Here is a 24,833-nt window from a genome sequence, read left to right on the forward strand (position 1 = left end):
CCTCTTTCTCATTAGCGCGCCGCACCATCACGACCAAATCGGCATTCGCCTGGCTCTTTTCTCTTTATATTTCAGTATAATTATTGATTATCGGGAGCTTAGACGTACGTAAGGGGAGGTGGGGGGTTGAGTGATTAAGCTATATGGAAACTCACCCCTTTCGCTAGGGATCTCTGACTGATTGGGATAAAATACGAGATATAATATTTAAATTAGATACGTGGCGCGTCTGATAACTCCGCTGAGGAAACGCTTGCACGTCAAGAGTTAACGTTTCTTGCTCCATGATTACGTGTAAGGAAGTTAATTAAGCGAGGGCACAGTTTTACTACTTTGCAAACACTTTTTTTGGAAAAATACGAGCAACAGATCGCGCAAAAACGGACGATTATGATCACATTCGAACCACTTTTTAGGTTTTTTCTTTTCATCAAATGGGAATTACTACTCTTTGATTTGATTTTTTACGCAAAAAATCAAGGAGGCGCTGCAAGTTTTCTTAAAATCGTCCGCAGTCCAGATTAGTACTAATTTTTACTACTAAAACTTCAATTAGATCTTTGGACTGACTGACAAATTGTTTATACAGTATTAATCAAATTTTGGACTGCAACTCTTTATGCATATTTAACAAAACAGCTTTGGATTAATTATACTTGATTACAAAAAGAAGTCCAAAAATTTGGATTAAGATAACTGATGAATCTGCACTACAAACATTTTTTTAATGCGCGCTCTTAACAAATATCCCAAATTTGTGGTGCTTAACAGAATTCTCGTAACTGAAGTTCTAGTTGCACGTAGTCAATTAGTCCAAATATCGATAAATCGGGTTCTAGGGTGCCCAAAAATTAATTTCTTTTTCATATTTTATATTTAGATCTAGAACAGGGTGTAAATTCAGACAAATAAATGCAAATTTCGATCAAGATTTGGACTGATGGTGGCTATAGGATCTGCATTCTGGTTGAAAAACTCTTTATTTTGAACAGGATTTGGACTGATGTAATCGCAGAATATAGAAAATACCAGTAAAAATTTGTTCTAATTGGAAAAAATGGTTTTTAACCCCAAACACTACATATTAATATCGATGAAGTCCAAATTTCCTCCATCGATTCGAGTTTAGAGGTCTCCAAAACGGATTTTTTTTCCAAAATGTAACTTTAAATTCAGTGTAAAATGCGAACCAGGACAAGCACACTTAAAGAAGTCCAAAAATTTGGACTGACCGACCATATTATTTGAACAATTTTTTTTAAATAGAGAACACAAAATCGGCATTTTCAACTGACCTTCTAGTAGAAAAAGTACCCATTTCGAATAAGTTTTGGACTGACGTTCCTGTAAAATAGTCCAAATATCATCTATTCGAGTTCAAAGGTCCCAAAAAACGGTACCTTTTCCAAAATGTAGCTTTAAACTTTTTTTTTAAATAAAGAACCCAGATTCGTAATTTTAACTAAACTGTACTTGAATAAGTATATATAAATAAATTTCGCACTTCAAACATTTGGTCTGACTTGACTGTAGGATTAGGATTACAATTTTTATATATTTTTTTAAATGAAAATCCCAAATTTGTAATTTTAACTAGATTATGGATGAATAAGTATAAATAAATTAAGATCTTTTATAAATTTTGCACTTAAAAGATTTCGGCTGATTCCACTGTGGGATTTGGACTCCTATTTTTTCGAAATGAATAAAAAAAATTGTTGTAATTGGACCTTTAGACTATTTCGCACTTGAAAAATGTGGACTAATTTCTGTAGGATTTGGACTACAATTTTTTTGGAAATGAAGAACACAAAATCGTAATTTTAACTGATTTATTAAAGTTTTGGACTGACTTTTTTGTTGCAACTCGTCCAGCGCTGCGATAAGCGCCGAAACCGATAAGACCTCTAAACAAAGACACGATTTTGCCCCGCTCTTCCGCAACATAAATCAAGCATAATTGTTTTTCTGTAACCCTCAAAAGTAATGAAATTATCCGATCGCAGCATACATAACTCGCAAGTACAACAATCAGCGATCTTGCGCCTTTTTGAGCGCTCTCGCACTTTGAAAAACCCCCCAATCCGAATGAGATATTTGCATGCGATGTTGTATGATTGGATTTGGCATTAAGGGACTATGCTTAGGAAAAGAGAATAGGGAACGTCATTTTACTAATTACAATTTCTCCCTCATGTGTCGTTATTACTGAACGCCTTACGATTCGATTTCGTGATTAAAAAAACGCAAAAGAGCGACTTACCGAGCGCCGAATCGATCACCGACTGATTATTAGTTTTCGTATTTTTATTTGTAATCGAACTACCGAATTGAATTTCGATAACCTCTGCGTTTTGGGAATACACTGTGCGGTCTATATTTAGACGAGGCGTTTATCGCGGGCAATAATTAGAAACGATTGATTAACGACAATGGAAAAACGCGATCAAGTTTCAAAGTTTTATTGCGAGGAGAGCGCTATAAATATTTCGGGGGCAGAAAAAAATAAACAGCATGGAGAGGTTAAACAGTCGTAAATCCGAAGCGTTTGACAAATTTTCGCGTTCGAAAATAACAGCGTACTTTAGAGATATAGGAAATATTTGACGCGATAAGCCTAATTATTGGCGAATTTATCTGAATTAAAAAACGACGGAGGTTGATGAACTCGGAGAGTTTAAAGAGCGGAGTTTTTGAAATTTTGGGAATCAAAGCGGACAAAAGGCCACAAGGACGGATTCTAAACAACAATTTTGTGGTGCAAACCGCACCTTTTTAGCTGTCGCAGTTCCGGAGTAATCGAGGACTAAATATTCCGGAGCTCCAAAATGTTTGCCGAAACTTCAAACGCTTCTAATTCGGTTATTTGTCGACGTACGTTGAAAATTCGCACAGTTTCGGATTCTGCATGAAATTCTGCGTAAAATGAGCACCCAGAACTTGAGTTTGCTTCACTGATAAACAAAATGTTGACCGATTTGGGTTTTCAAAAGGTCCTTTTCGGGTTAATTTTTAAACCAATTTTTTCGGGCGAAAATTACGCTTAATACCTTTGAGTTACATCAATCGAAAGAGCAGCTCGAGACATATTAATTGGCCAAATCTCAGGTCGATAGGTCAAATAGTTTACGAGAGACGGTTAAAATGTTCATCGATTGAGTCGGATTTTTTTTTCCAATTTTCATTTGCCATAACTCAGTTATTTGTTGACGTTCCTGAATTTTGAGCACAGATTTGAATTCTGCGTCAAATTCTGCCATAAATGAGCATCCATAACTTGAGTTTGTTTTACTAATAAACGGAGATATTGACCGAATTGTAGGTCTTCATAGTGCCTTTTTGGGGCCATTTTTGTACCAAATTTTTTCGGTGCGAAAATGCCGCTTAATATCTTTAAGTTAAACATCAATCGAAAGAGCTGCTCGAGATCAATTAATTGGCCAAATTTCATGTGGATAGGTCAAATAGTTTACGAGTGGTGGTTAAAAAGACAAAAATTCAAAATTATTAACTGATTCTTATCTATAAGACTTATATGTAAGTGCAAACGAAGGTAATTTGACTTTAAAAAAGTATACTTTTGACAAAGAAGTCGAAATTCGGATAAATCTCGCCTACTGAGTGCACGTTTATTGAAATTTTGTTGCATATCTCGGCTCTGTGCCGTTGGAATCGTCAGACGTTAGTAAGTTATGAATGAGAGAAGGGTGAAAACGCGAAGGGGATGACCAGCTGAAAGGGTTGAGACCGGGCAACCTAAAACCAAGTAATAAATTAGCGAAATTATACAATGCGGAGGCACGATATTCAATATCCGTACGTATCCATCATCAAGTGAATGGCAAAAAACCTAAAGAATCGCTCGCGAAAAATTGTAATAAAACTCTCTGACCTCTCATAAGTAATTATTCGGCGGGGAAATTCGAGCTTTTCGTCGGGAAAATTAGAACGAGGAGAAAAAGTTGCGAATAATTACATCGCGCTGTGTTACGAAAAAGGTTTTATATATTATCTTACATATGAAAACAAAGGGGTATTGAAATTTCTGCTCGGAGCGATGAGTCTGCTTTTATTCTACCTTTACTAATAAGGGGCTTTCAGTGCTCTTTCTACTAGTCGAAGAAAAAAAAATGAAAAAGTGGCTAGAATGTGATCAATTCGTGTCAAGAATAATTTGTTCCCGAAATAGTTTGGTAATGTTTATAAAAGAATCGCAGGTAGTTCCAGCAGCCTATAATCGTTAAAAGCGTAATGAAAAAGCTTTGAAGTGGTATTTAACCGGTGGCTTTATTTATTTTGACTAGCAAGTGAGTATGTACACATGCAATAACAGCGCGAGTTAAACGTTTAAGAAGTCGTTTTTCATAGACTTTACAGTATTCGCAGGCGATTCCTCGCGATAAGAACAAGAAATATTCGTAACGAATACACCGGATTCCTGCGGATTGTTATAAATCGTCCCGTAAAAGGGCATTCGCTTAATTTATGCGAATACTTTATCAATCACACGCTCCCGAAATGTTTACGGACGAAGAACAAGCAACATAATAAGAATCTCTCGCTCTTTATAAATACTGCAACTCATAATTAATAGATGAGAAATTAACAGCTGCGATGTGATACCGTGGGGAAATAAATATTGATAACTCTTCAAGTAAACTCAATACAGTAGAATTCAATTACGGCTTAAAACTTAACGCCAAAGTTGAATTCATCGTTTATAGATTCCTGCTTGCTGTTTTTTCTCTTCGGAGCCTGCGAACATCTTAAGTAGGATTAGGCCGTTTTCCGATACTTTTTATGCCACGTCGACGCGCCCTCCAGCCGAAGAGGGCAAAAGATGACGGAAACGACGTAAAACTAAGACAAACTGTGTTATAGATACACTTGTTCTCTGTATAAACCGATTACAACGCAAAGCGGAAAATAAATCACTTTAGCTGGATTTTTGCCGATTTTATCGCCAATCTTTACCGGAAACACCAACACGAACAACGCGGCATTTTTCTTCCATTGTCGCTTCTTTAGAGGAGATTTTTCACGCCATTGTGGCGAGGATCGAGAGAGCTGTGGGCACATTTGTTTTCCGAAAAGGAGAAAAGATGGCGGGGGCGCCATTTTGACGTTCAATAGATTTATTTAACGTTCAAAATTTCAACAAATACGTCATGACGAGCTGAATTGTGGCATAAAAGTCCAAATTTTAAACAATTGGACTTGGAAGTCCAAAATTTGACCAAGTTTTGGACTGATGGAACTGCAAATTTAAGCAAACTTGGGAGCAAGTTTTGGAGAATTTGGAGAGTAAATTTTGTAGTGATACAAATATAAAATATGACGAATCTTTGGACTACCTAATTTGCCAAATCAATCCAAATATCAACAAATTAAATTCACATTTTTAATCGAATTTTAGTTATTAAACAAATATTTTCAGCAAATATTGCAAGTACGCTGAACAGTCCAAATATCAGCTTAAGTTTTGGACTGACAAGTTTCCAAAATTTGGACTACAAAAATCTGTTTCGATGAACATTTAACAAATAAAAAGTGTGAGCACTAATTCGTCATCGTCAGGGAAATTTCGGAAGTTTTGGTCTACTTTCACTGCAAAATTTGGACTACTTTGACTGCATAATTTGAACTACCCATTTTCTAAAAATTATACAAATACTTGGTAAACAGTGGAACTAAATTTGGGGTGTTAAGCGGACATTTCGTTTTAAAATCTTTGGACTTCTAGTGGCTCACATGAAAATCAGTCCAAATACCTACGAATCGAACTCAAAAATTTGGTCAAAATTGAGTTTCAACAAAAATTCATTTGAGATAGAACAAGTGCACGTTTACAAGTCCAAATATAAACTCAAGTTTTGGACTGACATGTTGACTGCAGAATTTGGACTGCACATTTTTTAATGGTCATACAAAAATTATAAAAAAATGAATTATATAAAATATAACTAGATTTGCGACATCTATTCGACTTTCTGTCTTAAAATCTTTGGACTTTCTAGCACCTCACTTTACAATTAGTCCAAATTGGGCTGAAAAATTTGGTCAAAATTGAGATTCAGCAAAACATAACACAAGGTGCCACACTTTTCCAAAATTTGGATCTGGAAAAAAGACCTAATTTTTTTTCAGAAATTTTTCCAATTTTGCGCTCCGTGAAGTTCTCATTTCTTTTTGATAAGTAAACAAGATGGCCGCCGCCGCCATTTTGTTCCACCCAAAACTGGAATTTGACTCGCGTTTTTTTCTCCAATATTAAAAATGAATCGCTGAACATTGAAAAATGCCAAGGGCCGGTTATAAGTATCGTCTCTTCATCATTAATTAAGTTAAAGCATGAATAATGGAACGGGTCCAACCTCCGATAATAATCGCCGTATAAATTGTCTATTCTTCTATAATTGCCGCTCCGAATCTAGTTTCTATTATTATAATTCGGAACGCACCTGTATTGTTAACAAAATTCAATCCCGATAGTTAATATTTCTTGTTGCTAAAACAGCAGAAAATACCGAATTTCGTCATTCCTAATTAATCCATTTTTGAATCGCGATAAAATTTTATTGTGACGCTGAGCGGTTTGTTGTTTTTTTAAGGATCAAAAGGATACGAAAATAAGTTTGATTAATGGCGATTTTTATGTTTATTAGCGCCATTATCTCGATGCGCTACTTGTTTACTCACGGACACTCTGTCAAAATCTGCATCTCATCCTTATTTCATTAAAAATATACACCGAGCGCTACGGATTATAAATAAAACGATAATTTCGCTATTATATTGTTATGGGGCGACGTAACTTGGCCCCAATTTATGGCGGAAATGCACTGACCAATCGGACGAACGTCTTGCCAACTTTTCCATTTTGCCCAAATCGGAATCGAAATGTGGCGATTTTGGGTCTTATAAACGATATTATCGATAAGTAAAACGTGAGTATTAAAGGTTCTTTTTGTCACAAGGGCGGTAAGTGCGTGTTTCCAATCGCGTAATCAATACGAGTAGTGGCACTGAACTTAGATAGTAGCAATAATCGTGGATTCGTTGAAGAATTACGGAGGAGGAAACGGAAACAGCTCGTACTTATCGAAAAAGCTTATCGTTTGTGTCATTGTTTGGTATAGCGTATTTTGACAAATGTCTGATCACACATGCGTGAAGTAAATGAAAATTCTGCATTAACAAATGAGTTGCGAACGGATGTGTTTAATGGACTATTCTAGTGTACAGGTATCGATGGTACGATTTCCATTTTTATGGTGCACTTAAAAAAAATAAATATACCAACGTCCTCATGAATATTCGCGATTGATGGTCGGATAGGAAAACACGTTCGGAACTGATGCGGTTGTCAAACTTTTCGGTTTTATTTATAAACGCACGGCGTCGCCCCGTCAAACAAAACGGACAGAAATAGTATCGTGGAGTAGATTAAGTGTAACTTTTATCCCGACTATATTTTTAAATCGTCACCTCGGATCGAAGTCGAAACAAAAAACACGAATCACAATGAGGGAGGAAAAATCACGCAAGTCTTTACTCGTGTTTTATCGCGGGAGATAACGCGGTATCGAGTTTACGTCAAGGGTGGCCTAGACGTAAACAAAGAAAACACCGATTTTCATTACACGATTTTCAATTTTTTCGGGGGGATTTGATTTTTTTAAACGAGGACGCGAGGTCACTCGATTTTGCAACCAAATGGGAATCCATGACGACTTGTCAATAGTTTCATCAAAGTTTCAGGCGATCACGCGATGATCCGGAAATTAAAAATACGCTAGATCTGGGAATTATTGTGAAATCAGAGCTCGGTTTGGCGTGCGACACTAAAATCAATCACTTTGGAAATTTTTTGACTTTTGAAACGCCCTATCGCCTTTGACTAACATGATAATAACCACCACGTTAGCTAATTAAAAGAGCACAGTACCTAAATCCAAAATTTCGATGTTTTTTCTCTAAAAATAGAAAACAAGATGGCGACAGCCCGCCATTTTGTTCCCCAAAAATGACCCTAGGCACACCAGATTTTACACGTGAAATCTTTGAGGGTTTCTAAGTCACACTAACAAATCACCGTCGTGAGATTATTTACGTTACAGGGTGTTTGAAAATAAAAAAATCCCCGATAAACATTGTTCGCGATTTAGCTCGGAATTTTCAGCCTCTCAGCCAAAGCCGCGAATGCCAAACCCCGGCCAACCAAAAGAGATAAATAAACCTCGAGGTATTTGCCTCGGAATTCGCTTATTTTCGTTTCCAATATCGGCCCTATCGCCCGATTTTTCTCCACAGGAAGCGCCGCCGTATTAATAGAATTTAACGCTCCTCATTTTGGTACTTTTATTAATATTTAGTGTTGGCAGCGCCGAGGAAATGTCGTATCGATGCACTCCGTTTTTAATGGCGCATGTGACCGAAAGTTTGCTTTGGATCAAAACGGCCCATTAATAAAAGAAAAAATAGAATCAAGGCGGCTTAGTCACCGCGAGTTTTTCGGAAGAACAATTATTTTCGAAACGAGCGGCCGAAGTTAGATCGAACGAGGTTTTATGACCTCACCCCTGAACCGGTGACGGTGCCAAGCCGACGAAAAAATATGTTTATCGGAACATTCGACACAAATAATCTCGAGTCGCGGCGATTTGTATCAATCGGCTATTTTTAAAACAAAAAAACTCACCTTTCCCACGTAAACACCCAGAGATGCCGGTGTAAACGAACCCATTAAAAAAAAAATTAAAATTAAAGTGGTGGTGTAAACGGCCTCGAATATCTACAGGGCGGCCTGAAAAATGGGCGCGCGGAAAGCCCTCGCGTAAAAAATGTTGTTAATTACTCGCAGTCATAATTATGCAAATAATCGCCGACAGTTATTGCATACCGGCAGTGTTTTCATTTCTTCGAGCATTCTACAACTAATCAAATTTAATGACAACAGAGACAATGATTAATTTATTACAAGTGAACGTCGAAATAATAGCAAATTTAGTCACAGGCAGCGGGGAAAAGCGGTGTAAACAGGCCCATCCAAAAATTAAGCGGTGTAAACTTGGTCATTTGAAAAAAGTCCGTGTAACGTGGTAACTCAAAAAAGTGAGTGATGGAAAAACTCACTTCTTTATCTTTGGTGGCAATTTCGTTTTCGAAGGTCTGTCTGTCCATGTTGGTTCCTTCTTTGTTCTCGCAGTTATTCGTTGTGTTGTTGGCAATCTGTTCCTTGAGCGTGGTGACTTCCTTCTCCGCCAGCGTGGCCCTCTGGAAGAAAAACGGGCAAAATGAGTGTCAAGACGTAAGAAAATTCACATCCGATTTCAAATTATCGTTAATTCGATTAGAGCGGCGGAACGTCGGAATCAGAAAATCTAATAATAAACTATCTCAAGTTGCAATTAATGAAGTAATACTGGGAATATTTCAATATAAATTCCACTCGATTATTTGTCACGGTTCGAAAATTATTCAAGATTTTGATTAAGCCGAATCCTTTTGGTATTAGCATCATCGACGTTGATAATTCGATTTCGAGTGGCGAAGAAAAAATAAACACTCGAGGGATTGAAATCGAAACGAAGATAACGTCAAAATCGTCGATAATTCCAAGGCGAGAGAGACGGGCGATACAGTCACTTAGTTAATTAGAAGATGTAATTAGTAATAAAGTTATCGGTTTCTTTAAGCGGATTGCCTTTCAAAAAGTTTGGAGTAATTAAACAGCGCGAGAAAGATACTTTCGGAAAAAAGCCGATCCGCCGCTGTTTATTTTTTGTGAACGCCATTCAAAAGGGCGACGGATTACAAAGTAATGCCGCAAATACGAAAAAGTTCGATCAAGGCGGCGGCGGTTAATTAGGGCCAGCAGATATGTGCAGATGCTCTAATTGCAATTAGCACATTTTTCACTCAAACTTAACTAATAATGAGATCAAATGTATTCAATTTCAACCTTCACTATCAAATTAGTGCAATTTACTGCAAGTTTTTTAAATTGACTGTGATTATAATATTATTATTATTATTAACAGCGAAATTTTGACTTTTGAAACGCTCTGTAGCTCTTACTTAACTTGATAATAACATCCACGTTTGTTATTTGAAAAAGGACGCGGAGGAGTACCTAAATCCTAAATTTCAACCTTTTGTTTCTAAAAATAAAAAAGAAGATGGCGGTGGTCCACCATTTTGTTCCTCAAAAATGACCCAACACGAACCAGATTGTGCAAGTAAAATCTTTGGTTTCTATACAACAACAAAAATACGATGTTGTGGAAGTGTGTTAACTATCAAGTCAGTTAATTAAATTTACCGAACAATTTTTTAGGGATTTTTAAAAATGAGCGATAATTAAGGGTTTTACAACCAAATGAAAATCCATGACGACTTGTCAATTGTTTCATCAAAGTTTCAGGCGATCACGCGATGATCCGGAAATTAAAAATTCGTTAGATCTGGGAATTATTGTGAAATCTGAGTGCGATTTGGCGTGCGACAGCGAAATCAATCACTTTGGAAAAATCTCGAATTTTGAAATGCCCTGTAGCTTTTATTTAACATGATAACGACATGCACGTTTGTTATTTGAAAAAGAGCGCGAAGGAGTACCTACATCCAAAAATTCGACATTTTATCTCCAAAAATAGAAAACAAGATGGCGGGAGGCCGCCATTTTGTTCTTCAAAAATGACCCTACGCGAACTAGATTTTGCACGTGAAATTTTTGGCTTCTATGCAACATTAACAATTTATTAATTATCAAATAACTATAATTTTCAGGACCGTACTCGAAGTTTCCGCGCATAATTGTCAAACTAAATGTATATTTTCGGTGGAGTTGAGCTAGTTAAAATCCAGTTAGTAAAAATAAAACGGCAAATCCGTCCATTAGACAATGGTAATGGAATCAGAGTAGTTTAATCTGGTTAGCAGTTGCAAATAGGCTCGGCCCGTTGCAAAACTGTCCGATTCGTCCCTGTAGCAGTGATCTGCGTTTATTCCATTAGTCGTCGACTTTCCTTGAAGTCTTGAAATGAAATTATTCGTCGTTTCGCTCCGATACGTGCTAAAAGAGCAGAGCCGGACTGGGAAAAGTGGCTAATTGTGTTTGTTAATTCCGTTATGTGGAACAACGTGTAGGTGTGATGGCCACCGCCCCCACTCTCGCAGAAAACGGCGGCGGAAGTATACTTATTGACATTTCAGTAATTAATTAATCAATAGCTATTTCTTCTGATGGAAAGGCGAGCACTTGTATTTTCCAGCTGCATCTCGTATTAATAATATTTGACAGCTCTTCGCGAATAATAAGACAAAGGCGAATTCAATATACATTTGTAACGTTTGAATAATTCTAGGCTTTGAATAGCGGCGCGTATCGCAGTGATTTTGTGGAATTTTGGCTTTTACATTAATTTTATATATGAGATCAATAAGAAATATTCAAAGGGGTGGGTTTCAACTTCTCTGATTATCTCAAATGCAAAGCTGAAGTGTTCCTTTCAAAAGGAATACGAATATTTCAAATATATTTCGATTTCTGACGAGTTTACAGTTGCGTGCGCCCCACTGGCGGCGGTCAACCGACAAGACGGTTGGGGGTGGCACATTAGCACCCTCCGCCGCCCCCGAGCGGGCACCGCGACTTAAATTTTTTTTTTTCCGCGGTGGCGCCTCGTCGAACTCTCCGCTATACGCAACGGCAACCTTCAGAGAACGCAAGTAAAGGGGATGATATAAAAGGGTTAGCAATAGTAAAATAAGGGAGACAGACCCCCAGTATCACTAATTAGTTATCAAAGAGTTTGGCTAGTGACAAAATTCTGCGATGAGGGTACCGCAGTCTCATTAACATCTCCAAAACTACTCCTTTTTATTATCAAATCCACCCTCTTCCACCCTCGTGCAAGTATATTTAAAAATATTACAACGTGGATTTATATCGTGACGTGCAAACCATAAATTCTGATCAAAAATTCAAACAATACGACCGTTAAGAAGCCTGTTTTGTCTTTGTTATAAGGGTGGGTTTCGCTAACGCACCCCTAACTTACTCATATGGGTAGATTTATATCGTTCGGTTATTTTGCATATTGACCGAGCATATAAGGGTATCTGATTTCAATCGAACCCTCAAACGAGCTGGATTTTTTGCGACCTTCGAAGGGAAAGTGCGTTGCGTTGCGGGGGTTTAAAAGGTGAAAGTCACCAGAGGGGCGGACAAGGGACAAGGAATGGTCATTATCAAGCTGGACACAACACCATTGTTCTTAAAATTCAAGCAAAAATTAAAGCGGCTACATGGGGGCGATCGAACGCATCCAACTTATATGTTTACACGGCGATTTTCGATCGATCGGATGGATATTATCTGTTTCCTTTTCGACCTCAAGCTAAGTCAACTATCATTTTAACTATCATAACTATCAGTTACCTATCTAGCTATCACTTAACTTTTAACTATCAAAATAAGTAGTTGGTTCACTTTACGTAGACTTTCAGGTTTATCTCTGAAGTTTCTGATCTATTAGATGTATGTAACTATAATTGTCTAAATTGGCTAATATTGAGACTGCATCAGTTAACTCTAACTATAAAACTGGAGTTCCCTATATTTAACTGATAATGAAAATCGACAGATGTCCATTTTTGGAAACAATTCCGCTCAATTATAGTTAAAGTTTGCAGTCAAATGTCTTATTTCTGATCTTAACTATCAAATTAGTTAATCCCATTTTCTCTGGCGTGCAAGTTTGTAGCCCGAGTTTCTAAAATTTCTAATCCAATTCTTCCAGTTATAGCTAAAAGTCTGCTAATTTAGTTATAGTCAGGTCAAATGTCTACGTTCTAATCTTAACTAGCAAAATTCAGTTCCGTTATCAAAATTTCTTTATTTAGCTATATTTTACAAAGTATAGTTAATTGCACTAAAACTTTTAAGCTTGTGAATGGTAAAAACCATGATTATCAATCTTTTGACTGAGCACAGAGCACATTTTTAGTTATTTTAGCTAAGTTAGACATTAGACGTTAGACAAGTTAGCTAACATTAGACAGTGATATTCAACCAATGTAAGTTTAGGTTGTTAACTATAAAATATTAACTGTCAGAAACATCGAGAAATATAGTTAATTTAATTACACTAGGAATTTCAAACAACTTTATCAAACCATAATTATTTACCCACTTCTAATTCTAAAAGTTAAATTATAGTTAATAAAGTTATAGTTTTTAATGTTAGCTTTATTTTTTTTCTGTAATAGCTATAAATATAGTTATATTAACTAATTCTCGCTTTCTTCTACATTTTTTTAACCCGAAAAGTTAATAAAGTTTCAATTAACGATCTTAGCTATATACAGGGTCCGGCAACACTTGTGTCCACCCCCAAAATCATCTTTAATTTTAAAGATAAAACTTTCAAAATTTGCATACGCTCACAGTTGACAAAGCTCTAGAAGCTGACGCAAAAATTTGTTTTTTATCACTGATAGTTTTGGCGTCGCGACGCTTTGAAAATGTAATTTTTAGGTAATTGTGAGGATTTGTGATATCAACCCCTAATTTAATTTTTTTTCAATATAAATATGTTTAAAATATCTCAGTTGTTATTTTAGATTCAATGCAAATTGTCTTCAAAATTTGAGAAAAAAATGCTGTTTTATCAAGTTAGTTTCCAATTTCATTACGTCAAAATTAGGAACTACGTTTACACCCATCTGTCAACATCTTGTGTCACAAATGACATCTATTCTTTGGCTCGCTTTAGATTGTAACAAAAGTCTTACTTGGTGAAATTGTCGCTTTGTCGATGTTAATTAACGATTTCTGGTGTCCATAAAGTGCAACATGCCCGTGTTAATCAAAATTAGCCTTTATAAAAGTGAATGAAGTGACTTGTGAAATTTTGGTGTAAACTTAGTTTGCCACTGCGCCGTCATAATTTTGAAAACTAACTTGATAAAGCAGCGTTTTTTTCGCAAATTTTAATCACAATTTGTATTTGATTTAAAACAAAAATTCAAATATTTTTGTTACAGTTATGTCGAAAAAATTTTGAATTCGCGAATATTTCCGCAAAAACTCAAAAATCGCTAAAAATTAGACTTCTTAGGCGTCTCAACGCTAAAAAAACCGTGATAAAAAACAATTTTTTTGTCAGCTTCTAGAGCTTCGTCAACTGTGAGCGTATGCAAATTTTCAAAATTTTGTCTTTAAAATTAAGGACGATTTTGGGGGTGGACACAAGTGTTGCCGGACCCTGTATAATGATTCTTATATAAACTAATTGTCGCTCTTTTTTAGCTATTTTTAAACTCTTAAAGTTGAATTATAGTTAATAAAGTTTAAGTTAATGATTTTAGCTATATTTGTTCCTAAAATACCTGTGGTTATAGTTATATTACCTAATTGTCGTCCTTTTTTACCTATTTTCTTAGTTAGTTACATTTTTCATTATGTAATACCTATAATTATAGTTATATGAACTTATGGTTGCTCTTGTTTAACTATTTTTTTAACTCTAAAAGTTGAAATATAGTTAATCAAGGTAAATTAACGATCTTAGCTATATTTTTGTGTCTGCAATTATAGTTATATTAACTAATTGTCGCTCTTTTCTACCTATTATTGACTTTTAAAGTTGAATTATAGTAATTACAATTTAAGTTAACGATCTTAACTATGAACTTAACTTTGAACTCTAAAAGTTGAATTATAGCTAATAAAGTTGATGCTAACGATTTAAGCTATATTTTTCGTTCTGTAACACCTATAATTATAGTTATATTAACAAATTGTTGCCCTTTTATAGCTATTTTTTTAATCTGAAAGTTGAATTATAATTAATAAAGTTTATGTTAACGATCTTAACTATATTTTTGATTCTGTAATACTTGTAATTATAGTTATAACCCAATTGTGGTCCTTTTCTGGCTATTTTGTAACTCTAAAAGTAGAGTGATAGTTAATAAAGTTGAGTTAACGATCTTTTAGCTACATTTTTGTTTGTGTAGCACCTGTAATGATAGTTATTAACTAATTGCGGCCCTTTTTGTCGGTCAGATGTTATCTAGCTGGCTGTGATCGCAGTGGAATCGCGTCGGCTGTGGCAACAGTTGTGAAGAGCCTGCTGTATAATTTGTGTGTTTAGCGATTTTTCACGGCTATTGTGCGGTAGCGCGTCCTAAAAACGAGCACTTTTTCTCCTCGAGATGTTGAAAATCATTAAGTCAGTTCCGTTAAATGAATTCGAGATTATAAGTGTGTTTTTTCTCCCTCGTCCTAATCATCCAATTGCACGGCAAATTGTTCTTTAAACATCGCATGCATAAAAGCCTTAACCGATTCATAATGCATATGTGCATTTAATAGGCGCACAGTCGCCCATCGAATTCTTGCAGAGGAATTGTGGCGTCGGGGTGTTGGTAGTTTGTCTGTGCGATTGTTTGTAATACCTGTTAGTAATAATTTACTGTTGAATAATTATCAATTACTAGGGATTTTTGTTGCCCCGATAAATCAGCGCTTGAAAGTTGGTAGCCCTCGAATCTTATATCTAATCGTTCACACATCCTCTTCCGTTTTATTTAATGTCCATTAAACTCCTCCAATAACAAAAACGTATCGAATGACAGCCGTTGCAGCCAACACGCGAAAAAAAAACTCCCACAAAGTCTTTGTTTTCTTCGCATTCAAATTGGTCCTTAACACCCGCGCGCGATTCGGTTTAGTTTGCCGTTTCCGGTTGAGATTTTTGTAGAAATTTTGATGAGTGACGGGTGACACGGCCGTGAGGGGGAGCCACCGAAAACACCTGTTCTTGTCGAGGGTGACACCGTAAATTCGGTTTCGACGCTGAAAAGGGCGATTTCACGCTCGAAAACAATCGCCATTAGCGGCCTACGGTGATTTACGAGCGCTGGGAGTGCCACCGCGCTCGCCGGATTCGGGTCCAACAGACTCCTCTTGGCGAATTCAAAACGGAGCGTGTTAATTACGCGGAGGAGACGAGGAATAAATCAAAATTATTTCCAGATAAGATAAAAAACGAAAAGGTAATTAAATAAAATTAAATGTCGGATCGAGAGCTCGACAAGTGCTTGGAATGCACAGAATTCTGAACATTAGAATGTTTCGAATGTTCATGGCATTTCTGGGAGAAATGAAAAACGGAGTCTATTAGAAGGTGCATTACTGAGCGGATATTTTTAACGGAAAAAGAGTGGAAAAAAGACTTCAAAGGCTGGAGAAAATTCGACGCTATTTTCGAGAGAATCGAGAAAAGTTGTTTTATTTTAATCATAATATAACTCCGTTGTTTGTTGACGCACCGGAATTTCGAGCACGGATTTGGATTCAACGGGAAATTCTGCGTTAAATGAGGCTTTCCAATGCAAATTTGCTTCAGAATTAAACTAGATATTGACCAAATTACGTTTTCAGAGGGTCTTTTGCGTGTCATTTTCAAGGAGCGAAAACGACGCTTAATGCCATCGAATTTTAAATATTTTGAGTGGATTCTAAACAAAAGAGCCCGAGAAAAACGATGGTAAAAACCGCATTTTTTTATCTGTCGTAGTTCCGGAGATATCGAGTATTAAACATTTCGGAACTGAAAAGTCACTATTCGAAACTTTAATCGGCTACAACTCGGTTATTTGTTGACGTACCGGAATTTGAGCAGAAATTTGTAATTTACGTGAAATTCTGCGTAAATTGAGCACCAACGCTTCAAAAAATAAGCGAAATATCGATCAAATAATGTTTGTAGAGGGTCTTTTAGAGCCAATTTCCATGAGGAGCTGTTTTGAAGCGAAAACAACGCTTGATACCAGTGAGTTCTATATCAATCGAGATCTATCAACTAGCCAAATTTCGGATCGATAAGTCAAATAGACTACGAGGGGCGGTCAAAGAAACAAAAATTCAAAATTATTCAATGATTGAGGTTGAATTTTTTTTCACAAAAAAAAATCGACCATTGAATTTTAGATATTTGAGAGCAAATTCTAACCAAAACTAAACGCGAGAAAAAGGATACCGCAAACCGCATCTTCCTATCTGTCATAGTTTCGAAAATATTGAGCATTGAACTAAAAATTCACCATCCGAAATTTTAATCGGTTATAACTCAGTTATTTGTTGACGTACTGGGAAAATTCTCACGGTTTTGAATTCAGCGCAAAATTCGGCGTAAAATGAGCCCCAACAACTCGGGTGTGCGCCACAAACAAACAAGATGTTAACCGAAATCTATTAAAAAAAACAAAACGAGTTGAATGTAATGTGATTAGAAAAACAAATCTAGCCACAGCAGCGTGGAATGTGCAAACAAATGAAGTGTGTCGAGCAAAGACGGCCTGTAGTTTATATTTAGTGACATCAGAATTCCATATCAGGAAGTGTCCCAGCCTCCTGCGACGCACTTTATATCGTTCGACCTTGAAAAAGTGGTGAAAAACGCGAGAATCCCAGTCGGCTTGGAATGTCCTCTATATTTAGTGGCGATGTTTTGGTGGAATGTCTTATAGATCGAAAGCGTGCCTGTCGGTCGTTTCCCGAATTTTAATTATAAAAGTTTGTCTGTCAAAATTTAGTGTCTTATTAATTAGGGAATGTTAGTAGTGACTGTTACAACAAGGAGCGATAAAAATGGGTATAGTTTGTGCCACCACGCCTAAAACTGAATCATAACATAATTTCCATTCATAACACCTACTCTCGTCTGTATTACAACCCTCGTCCAGCGCTCTGTCTTCGTTTCTCACACGTGAGTTACGTGCAGACAAATCACGTGTCTCTCCTACGCTTTATTAATAGCAGACGACAATAGGATCTTTTTGTATAGACTGATGTATTTTTTAATGTAGGCAGCTTAAACTGCTTTGTGTTTAAATTATAATATATAATGGTCCCATATTTACCCGTCTCCGAAAAAACTTACCCCCTTTCAGACAAACCCATAAACATTTCAATCTGGGACTTAATAAATACCAGATGGCCCCAAATCGGTTCCAATACTCAAACTCAAACTAAGCCCTAATGACAACGTTTTTAAGACTTATCGGCGGCGGATCGCGTAAAAAACCACCCTCTTAACTCAAACAGAAACCATATGGTAAACAAATATGGGAAAACGATCCGCCGGTCGCGACTCAACAATATTCAAAACAATTTCTAATATTTCATGTGATAGTGCGCTTTCAAGATGACCGATGCAAAAATTGCATCACTACCGAGAAAAAACTATCAAACGTAAGCGGATTCGTGTGGGAAAATCGCGATAACTATTGTTCCACACGTGACCAATAGGCTTCATAGAAAAACGCGGATTCCAGAAAGTTGGCTTGGATGGGGTTCATTGGTCCAAGACGCCGACGCGACGCCGCGATTGGACGAAAAAACGAATCACAACGGTTACACGGGACTCTTCCAACGACCATTTTCACAAAAAAAAAACGTTTATATGGAGGACTTCGATCGAATCGCTGGCACACTTTTCGTGTTTTCGCGGCTATAAAGATTTTTATTGCCGTCTGTGAAAATTAAAAACAAAAATTAAAATGTATCGGAAACGATTTTATTGTTGGCTGACTCAGCACCAAATGTCATTGGCCATTGAACTGATAACTTATATAGACCTAGGGGCGATTTGACGTTTATTTCAGATCAAACAGGTGCTCCAACTTCAAAAAATCAATTTCAGTGATGAAAGTTGACTTTTCGAACAAAAAAATCAGTCGGCATGGTACAATTTCTATATGTCAATTTTGAAAAAAAAAAAGATAAAAATTGGCCTTGAACGGGCAGAAATCACACAGCCCACTTGTAAATTCATCATTTGTATCTTACTTTTGATATTGTAGAACTGTCATAATAATGAAGCTTGAAATGTCAATTGATTGATATTTTATAACGTTGTGTTTATGACAATTGACCGGAATTTATGCCCGTTCAAGGTCAGTTTGAGATAAACTTCAAAAAAAAGTGCTCGTGACTGTCGCTTTTAATAGTTTTAATCCAATTTAAAAAAAAAAACAATCTTACCGATGAAATTTGACATTTAGAACAAAAAATTAAATCGTCTTGTTGGAATTCTGGAAAAAAGATAAAAATTGGCCTTGAACGGGCCGAAATCACGACACACTTCTAAATTAATCATTTGTTTCTTACTTTAGATATTGTAACTGTCATAATAATGACGTCATGGTATACATAATTAACCTCAAAATGTCAATTGATTGATGTTCGTTTTTAATATTTTTAATCCAACTTTAAAAAAAACAATTTTACTGATAAAATTTGACATCTAGAACAAAAAATTAAGTCGTTATGTTATAATTTTGCTGGCTTTTAGCTACCTTGAAGTATCAATATGTCAATTTTTGAAAAAAAAGATGGAAGTTGACCTTGAACGGGCCGAAATCACTGCCCACTTGTAATTGTGTTATATAGGTTGGCCTTGAAAAAAAAAAGTGAATGTGCTTTACATGCAGACGGCCGTGATAATTTTTGTATAGTTCTCTGTCAGTTGTTTCTTCCCCCATGCCATCCTGATTACGATATTCCATTTCCCGAACGTCATGCCTATATATAAGAATGATTATTACTCGGTATCAGCAGCGCCGTTCTGATACCATAAAACAGTGTCTGAGTTTGAATTAAAAATCAAAATATATTGCCTTGCATATATCCCTCCCGAGTTTAATAAGGTACGCCGCCAGTGGCGGCGCGTGAATCCCCCGTGATGTATATCTGTCAAGTGATATTATCCGATCCATTTATTAAAGCGCCTACTTTTCCCGAACTTGGATATTTCATTAAACAGTCGAAAGTGGACGTCATTAGCGGCTCGTCACGCTTTATTCTTTACGGAAACGGACGGAAGGGTAACCACCCCGCCACTGGATCGTGTAAAGCAGCCACAGAGGATGAAGCGAAGCTATTGTTTTTATAATAACATTGAGATATTACTCTATGCGGTATAGAAAGGTGGCTATGAACATATTTCACGTAATAAGAAGGCTGGGGCGCGAAAAATTCTACATCTTGAATAATAAGGTGGCTATGGGGGGAGAGATGCGTTTTCTACGCGGCGAGGGCGGCGCTAATTATAGGCGGCTGGGAGAACGTCGCACCGGTTTCAACCAGTTTTAAGCCGAAATTTTGACAGGTGACCATATCCTTGGCCTGGGGTTCAATTGTTTTTTAAGCTATAGTGCCAAGATAGGAGTCAAATTTGATGCTATATCCACAACATTGAAGTCAAATTTGATACTATATCCACAACATTGGAGTCAAATTTGATGCTGTGTTGAGAACATAGTAGTCAAATTTGATGCTATACGCGGTGCATTTGTATGAGTGATTACCGTTCGGACGCATTCCTCAACCGTCCGAGTCAGAGTTGATGCTATAGCACGCCCCTTGCCAACACCAATTAAATCTCACTTTTACTACCAACTTAAATGGAAAATAGCGTTTAGTGATAATTTTCCTCGACATTTAAGTGCCGTTGATTAATTGTGGTCGCTGAGGTTTGTTATCAGTGTGATGTCACAATGTGTTTGTCTTTTGTCATTGTTTGCGATCAAGTCGCCATTTTCGACCGCGCCCGTAAAAAGCGTCTTTTTCTACTTGTCCCATAAACGCGCGTGAAAGAACCCGTTTAGACAGTGTATTAATAGAGAGCACCTTAGCCTTCAGATAAGTGCGATAATTTATAAAGCTTTTATTATTTGTCGATCACGCTCGTCTTTTTTTCTGACTAATGCGTTATTAATGATAAGTTTCCTGATAATTCAGCAAATTATCAAAACGTAACCATTATTATTGTATGCGCAATTAAAACGGGAAGAATTCGCGGTGGAATAACATGATCGCGGCGGGCCAGGCAAAGAAAACAAAAGACTAGCGCAGCGCGCGCTTCGATCGCGTCGCTACAAAAAACATTACAACATCGCCAAAGGTACCTCGATGTAATATAAAAGTCAGAAGAGGCTGCATCTATCTGCTATCAGATATAGAGGAGGGAGGAGTGATAGGTGGGACTCTGTATCGGTGCCTCCCACTTCGATAACCCTTTTTCTGCAGCCGCTGCCCCCACTCCAACATCGAATTTTATTATAGTTTTGTCATGTAGTTGCGCGTTTTGCGATTTTTCTACATCGATTGGAGGGACATGTGGTTTTCATATAACATGTGTTCCTCAAGACGCTGCTCGCTTTTTTGTCCAATGAATCATTTATTTTGATCGCGACACTTTTAATCGGTTTTGGGACATATGGGCACGGGGGGCGCCGCTTCAGGTTGGCGGCGATAGGGGGCGCACTCACAAATATTTCGCTGCGACTTGGCGACCTCCTCGCGCTAATTATGCCGTTACAAAGCAAATATCGCCTTCATTATTTGTAACTAAGTGTCTGTAATGACAATTTAAATAGCACATGTGTGCCCAACACCGCGATAACGAACGTTCCCACGTAACAGCCGCAGGAGTCAAAATTGACGGGTATCGAAGTTCAAGTTCAAGGCCTAATTGATCGAATTTTCGTTATTTGAGAGCGGATTCGGAACAAACAAAGCGTGAGGAAAACGATGGGAAAAATCGCATCTTTCTATCTGTCAGAGTTCCGGAGATATCGGGCACTAAATAGTCCGGAGCTCCAAATTTATTTTTTGCTTCAAACTCTTAAATAAATGTCGACGTACGTTAAAAATTCGCACAGTTTTGGAATCTGCGTGAAATTCTGCGTAAAGTAAGCACCAATAATTTAAAATTTGTCCGTAAATAAGCGAGATATTGACTTAATTATTTCTTCAGATGGTCAGGGGGTCATTTTGAAGAAGCTTTTTAAGAGCGACAACGACGTTTAATTCCTTTGAGTTTATATCAATCGAAAGAACAACTCGAGATCTATCAACTAGCACATACCGCATATTTCTAGTTGTCGTAGATCCGAAGATATAGAGCACCGCAGCTCCAAAATTTTTGCCGGAGCGACAACCCGACTTCAAACCCTTCTATGTAATTAGGGTATTTGTCGACATAGGTCGGAAACTCGCACAGTTTTAGATTCTGTTTCAGATTCTGCGTAAAATGAGCACCAACAACATCAGTTTGCTCCAAAAATAAGAGAGATTTTGACCAAATTACGTTTTCCGATGGTCTTTTTGTTGTCATTTTTTGTAACAAACACCAATCGAATTGAATTATACACCAATCGAAAGAGCCGCTCGAGATCTATAATCTGATTAAATCTCAGATTGATGGGTAAAATAGTTTTCGAGTGGCGGTCAAAAACCCAAAATTTAAAATTTTTCATCGCCTGTGTCGAAATTTTTTTTTCCCAAAAAAAATCGACTATTAAATGTAAATATTTGAGAGCGGATTCTAAACAAAAAAGCGCGAGAAAAACGATGGTAAAAACTGCATACTTCGCTCTGTCTTAGTTCCCGAGATATCGAGCATTAAACATTTGAGAACTGAAAAGTTACTACTCGAAATTTATTCGTCCACAAATCGGTTATTTGTCGTACGTGGATTTTCCGCCCAGATTTGGAATCTGCGTGAAATTCTGCGTAAAATGAACCGATTAACGAACGTTCCCACAGGAGTCAAAACTGCCGGGTATAGAAGACCATGTACAAGTTCAGAGATTTGAAAAAGTGAAATTCGGGGCCTACTTGATAATTCTTAATATAACACGAACAGCACCGAAAACAAACAGCCAATTAATCACGACATATACCACATATGCACAAAGAGAGTCTTCCAGATGGTTCGTCGCCGGCGTTGGCCAGAATCGGGGCGGAAGACGCACTCGGTCGTTTGGAAGTAGTAAAATAAATTTGATATTTAAAAGCAGCACAAAAAAGACTCGATTCATATGGGACTTTAAATATAAGAACTCCTGTTGTGGTCGACGGGTACCCCATGCCAAGATAAGTGCCCAAGGAAAACATATTGCAATGATTCGCATAAACAAGTGTTCGTAATGGCATTTATAGTAATTTTTACGTCGAAAAAACAACATAATTGATAAAGTCGGGTTTACACGGGGGAAAGCGCGGAAAAACAAAGAAAAGACGCTCGCCGAGACGAATGCAGATGCTTTTCTGGTGTCTCATTGCCTTTTATGAGGGGACATTAAATTTTATTAGTTTATTACATCCGACTTTTAAAGACCTTCTTAATGAATTCGATAGACTTTTTTTCTTCGGGACGGTCATCAATAACTGGAATTTTAAACGGACCGAACAGAAACATTATTATTATTGTTATTGGAAAATTCTTCGCTTCGGAAACCAATGAAACATTATCACAAAAAACCCAAAAACAGGGATATTTAGGGATTTTTATTTTAGGGGACAACAAAGTTTTCGTTTTCTGCATGAACACCCTGTAGTTTCTTCGTTTTGGGTGTCACTGCTTTGAGATTTTGGAGATTCCGTCGGATAGTATCGTCAATTTACGCCACAGTTTTTCTCGCTGAGAATCCAAAATTCGATCATTTTCGAAAAAAAAAAAAAAATGCGACTCAAACGATAAAAATTTTTGAATTTTTGGTTTTTTGATCTTCACTCGTATACTATTTAACCGATCGATCTGAGATTTGGCTAGCTGATAGATCTCGAGCTGCTCTTTCCATTGATGTATAACTCAAAGGTATTTTACCCTAAAAAAGTTTGTTCAAAAATGACGCCGAAAAAACCCTCTGTAAATGTAATTCGGTCGATATCTCGCTTATTTTTGAAGCAAATTGAAATTATTGGGGCTTATTTTACGCATAATTTCACGCAGATTCCAAAACTGTCCTAATTTTTTCCGCACGCAAACAAATAACTAAATTATGACCGATTAAAGTTTTGGGTAGTCGCTGGAGGGCCAAATTTTTGAAGGTTCGGAAATATCGAAAACTATGACAGATGTAGAGATGTGATTTTTGCCATCGTGTTCCTCGCGTTTTGTTTGCTAAGAACTTGTTATTACATTTCCCGGAAGTCAAAAATTTGTTTTTTTCAAAAAAAAAAGATGACTAAACCTATGCAAACATAGATTCTTCGGTCGATTTTTGGCTTATTTCTGAGGTAAAATGAAGTAGTTAGGGCTCATTTTACGCAGAATTTCATGCGGATTCCAAATCACAGCTCAAAATTAACATACGACTACAAATACCCCAGATGTGGGCGATTAGAGTACTTTTCAGTTCCAAAATGTTTAATGCTCGATATCTCCGAAACTAAGGTAGAACGAAAGATGCGGTTTTTACCATCGTTTTTCTCACACTCTCTTTGTTCAGAATCCATTCCATAACATTTAAATTCGATAGTCAATTTTTTTGGGAAAAAATAAATCGATTCAATCGATGAAAAATTGATGAATTTTTAATTTTTTGATAACCACTCGTAAACGATTTGAAATTTGGTCAGATGATACATCTCGAGCTGCATTTTTAATTGATATATAACTGAGAGGTACTGTTAGTCATTTTCGCACTGAAAAAGTCTGTTAAAAAATGACTCCGGAAAAAGCGTCTTAAATCCTAATTCGATCAATATTTCGTTTAATTATAAAGGAAATTTGTCTTATAAGGATCTATTTTACGCAGAATTTCACGCAGGATCGAAAACTAGGCCACATTTTCAACGTACGTCAAAAAACAACTGAGTTTGAAGCGATTCTAGTTTCGGCAAAAATTGGACCTTGAAAATTGAGTGACGCGATCAAACAAACTCAGTTGGCTCGGATATTTGTCCAATGTGACGTAATAACCTCAAAATTGGCAACTGTCAATGTGACAAGCTACTAGTCAGTTGT

General features: G+C 36.8%; 1 protein-coding gene across 4 annotated transcripts in view; it reads right to left on the reverse strand.

The window, feature by feature from the left end:
• The window catches only part of ct (homeobox protein, cut), a 53,786-nt gene that overhangs the window by 18,803 nt on the left and 10,150 nt on the right, over positions 1-24,833 (reverse strand). For all 4 annotated transcript variants that reach the window (XM_088032215.1, XM_088032214.1, XM_088032213.1 and 1 more), the window contains exon 2: positions 9,136-9,276. In XM_088032215.1, the coding sequence (XP_087888341.1) occupies positions 9,136-9,276 (141 nt within the window). The remainder of the gene's footprint in view (positions 1-9,135; positions 9,277-24,833) is intronic.

Source organism: Gnatocerus cornutus, chromosome 3 (genome assembly GCF_029298725.1).
Source record: "Gnatocerus cornutus isolate USDA-ARS CGAHR chromosome 3, icGnaCorn1.1, whole genome shotgun sequence".
In the NCBI taxonomy this organism is placed as follows: domain Eukaryota; kingdom Metazoa; phylum Arthropoda; class Insecta; order Coleoptera; family Tenebrionidae; genus Gnatocerus; species Gnatocerus cornutus.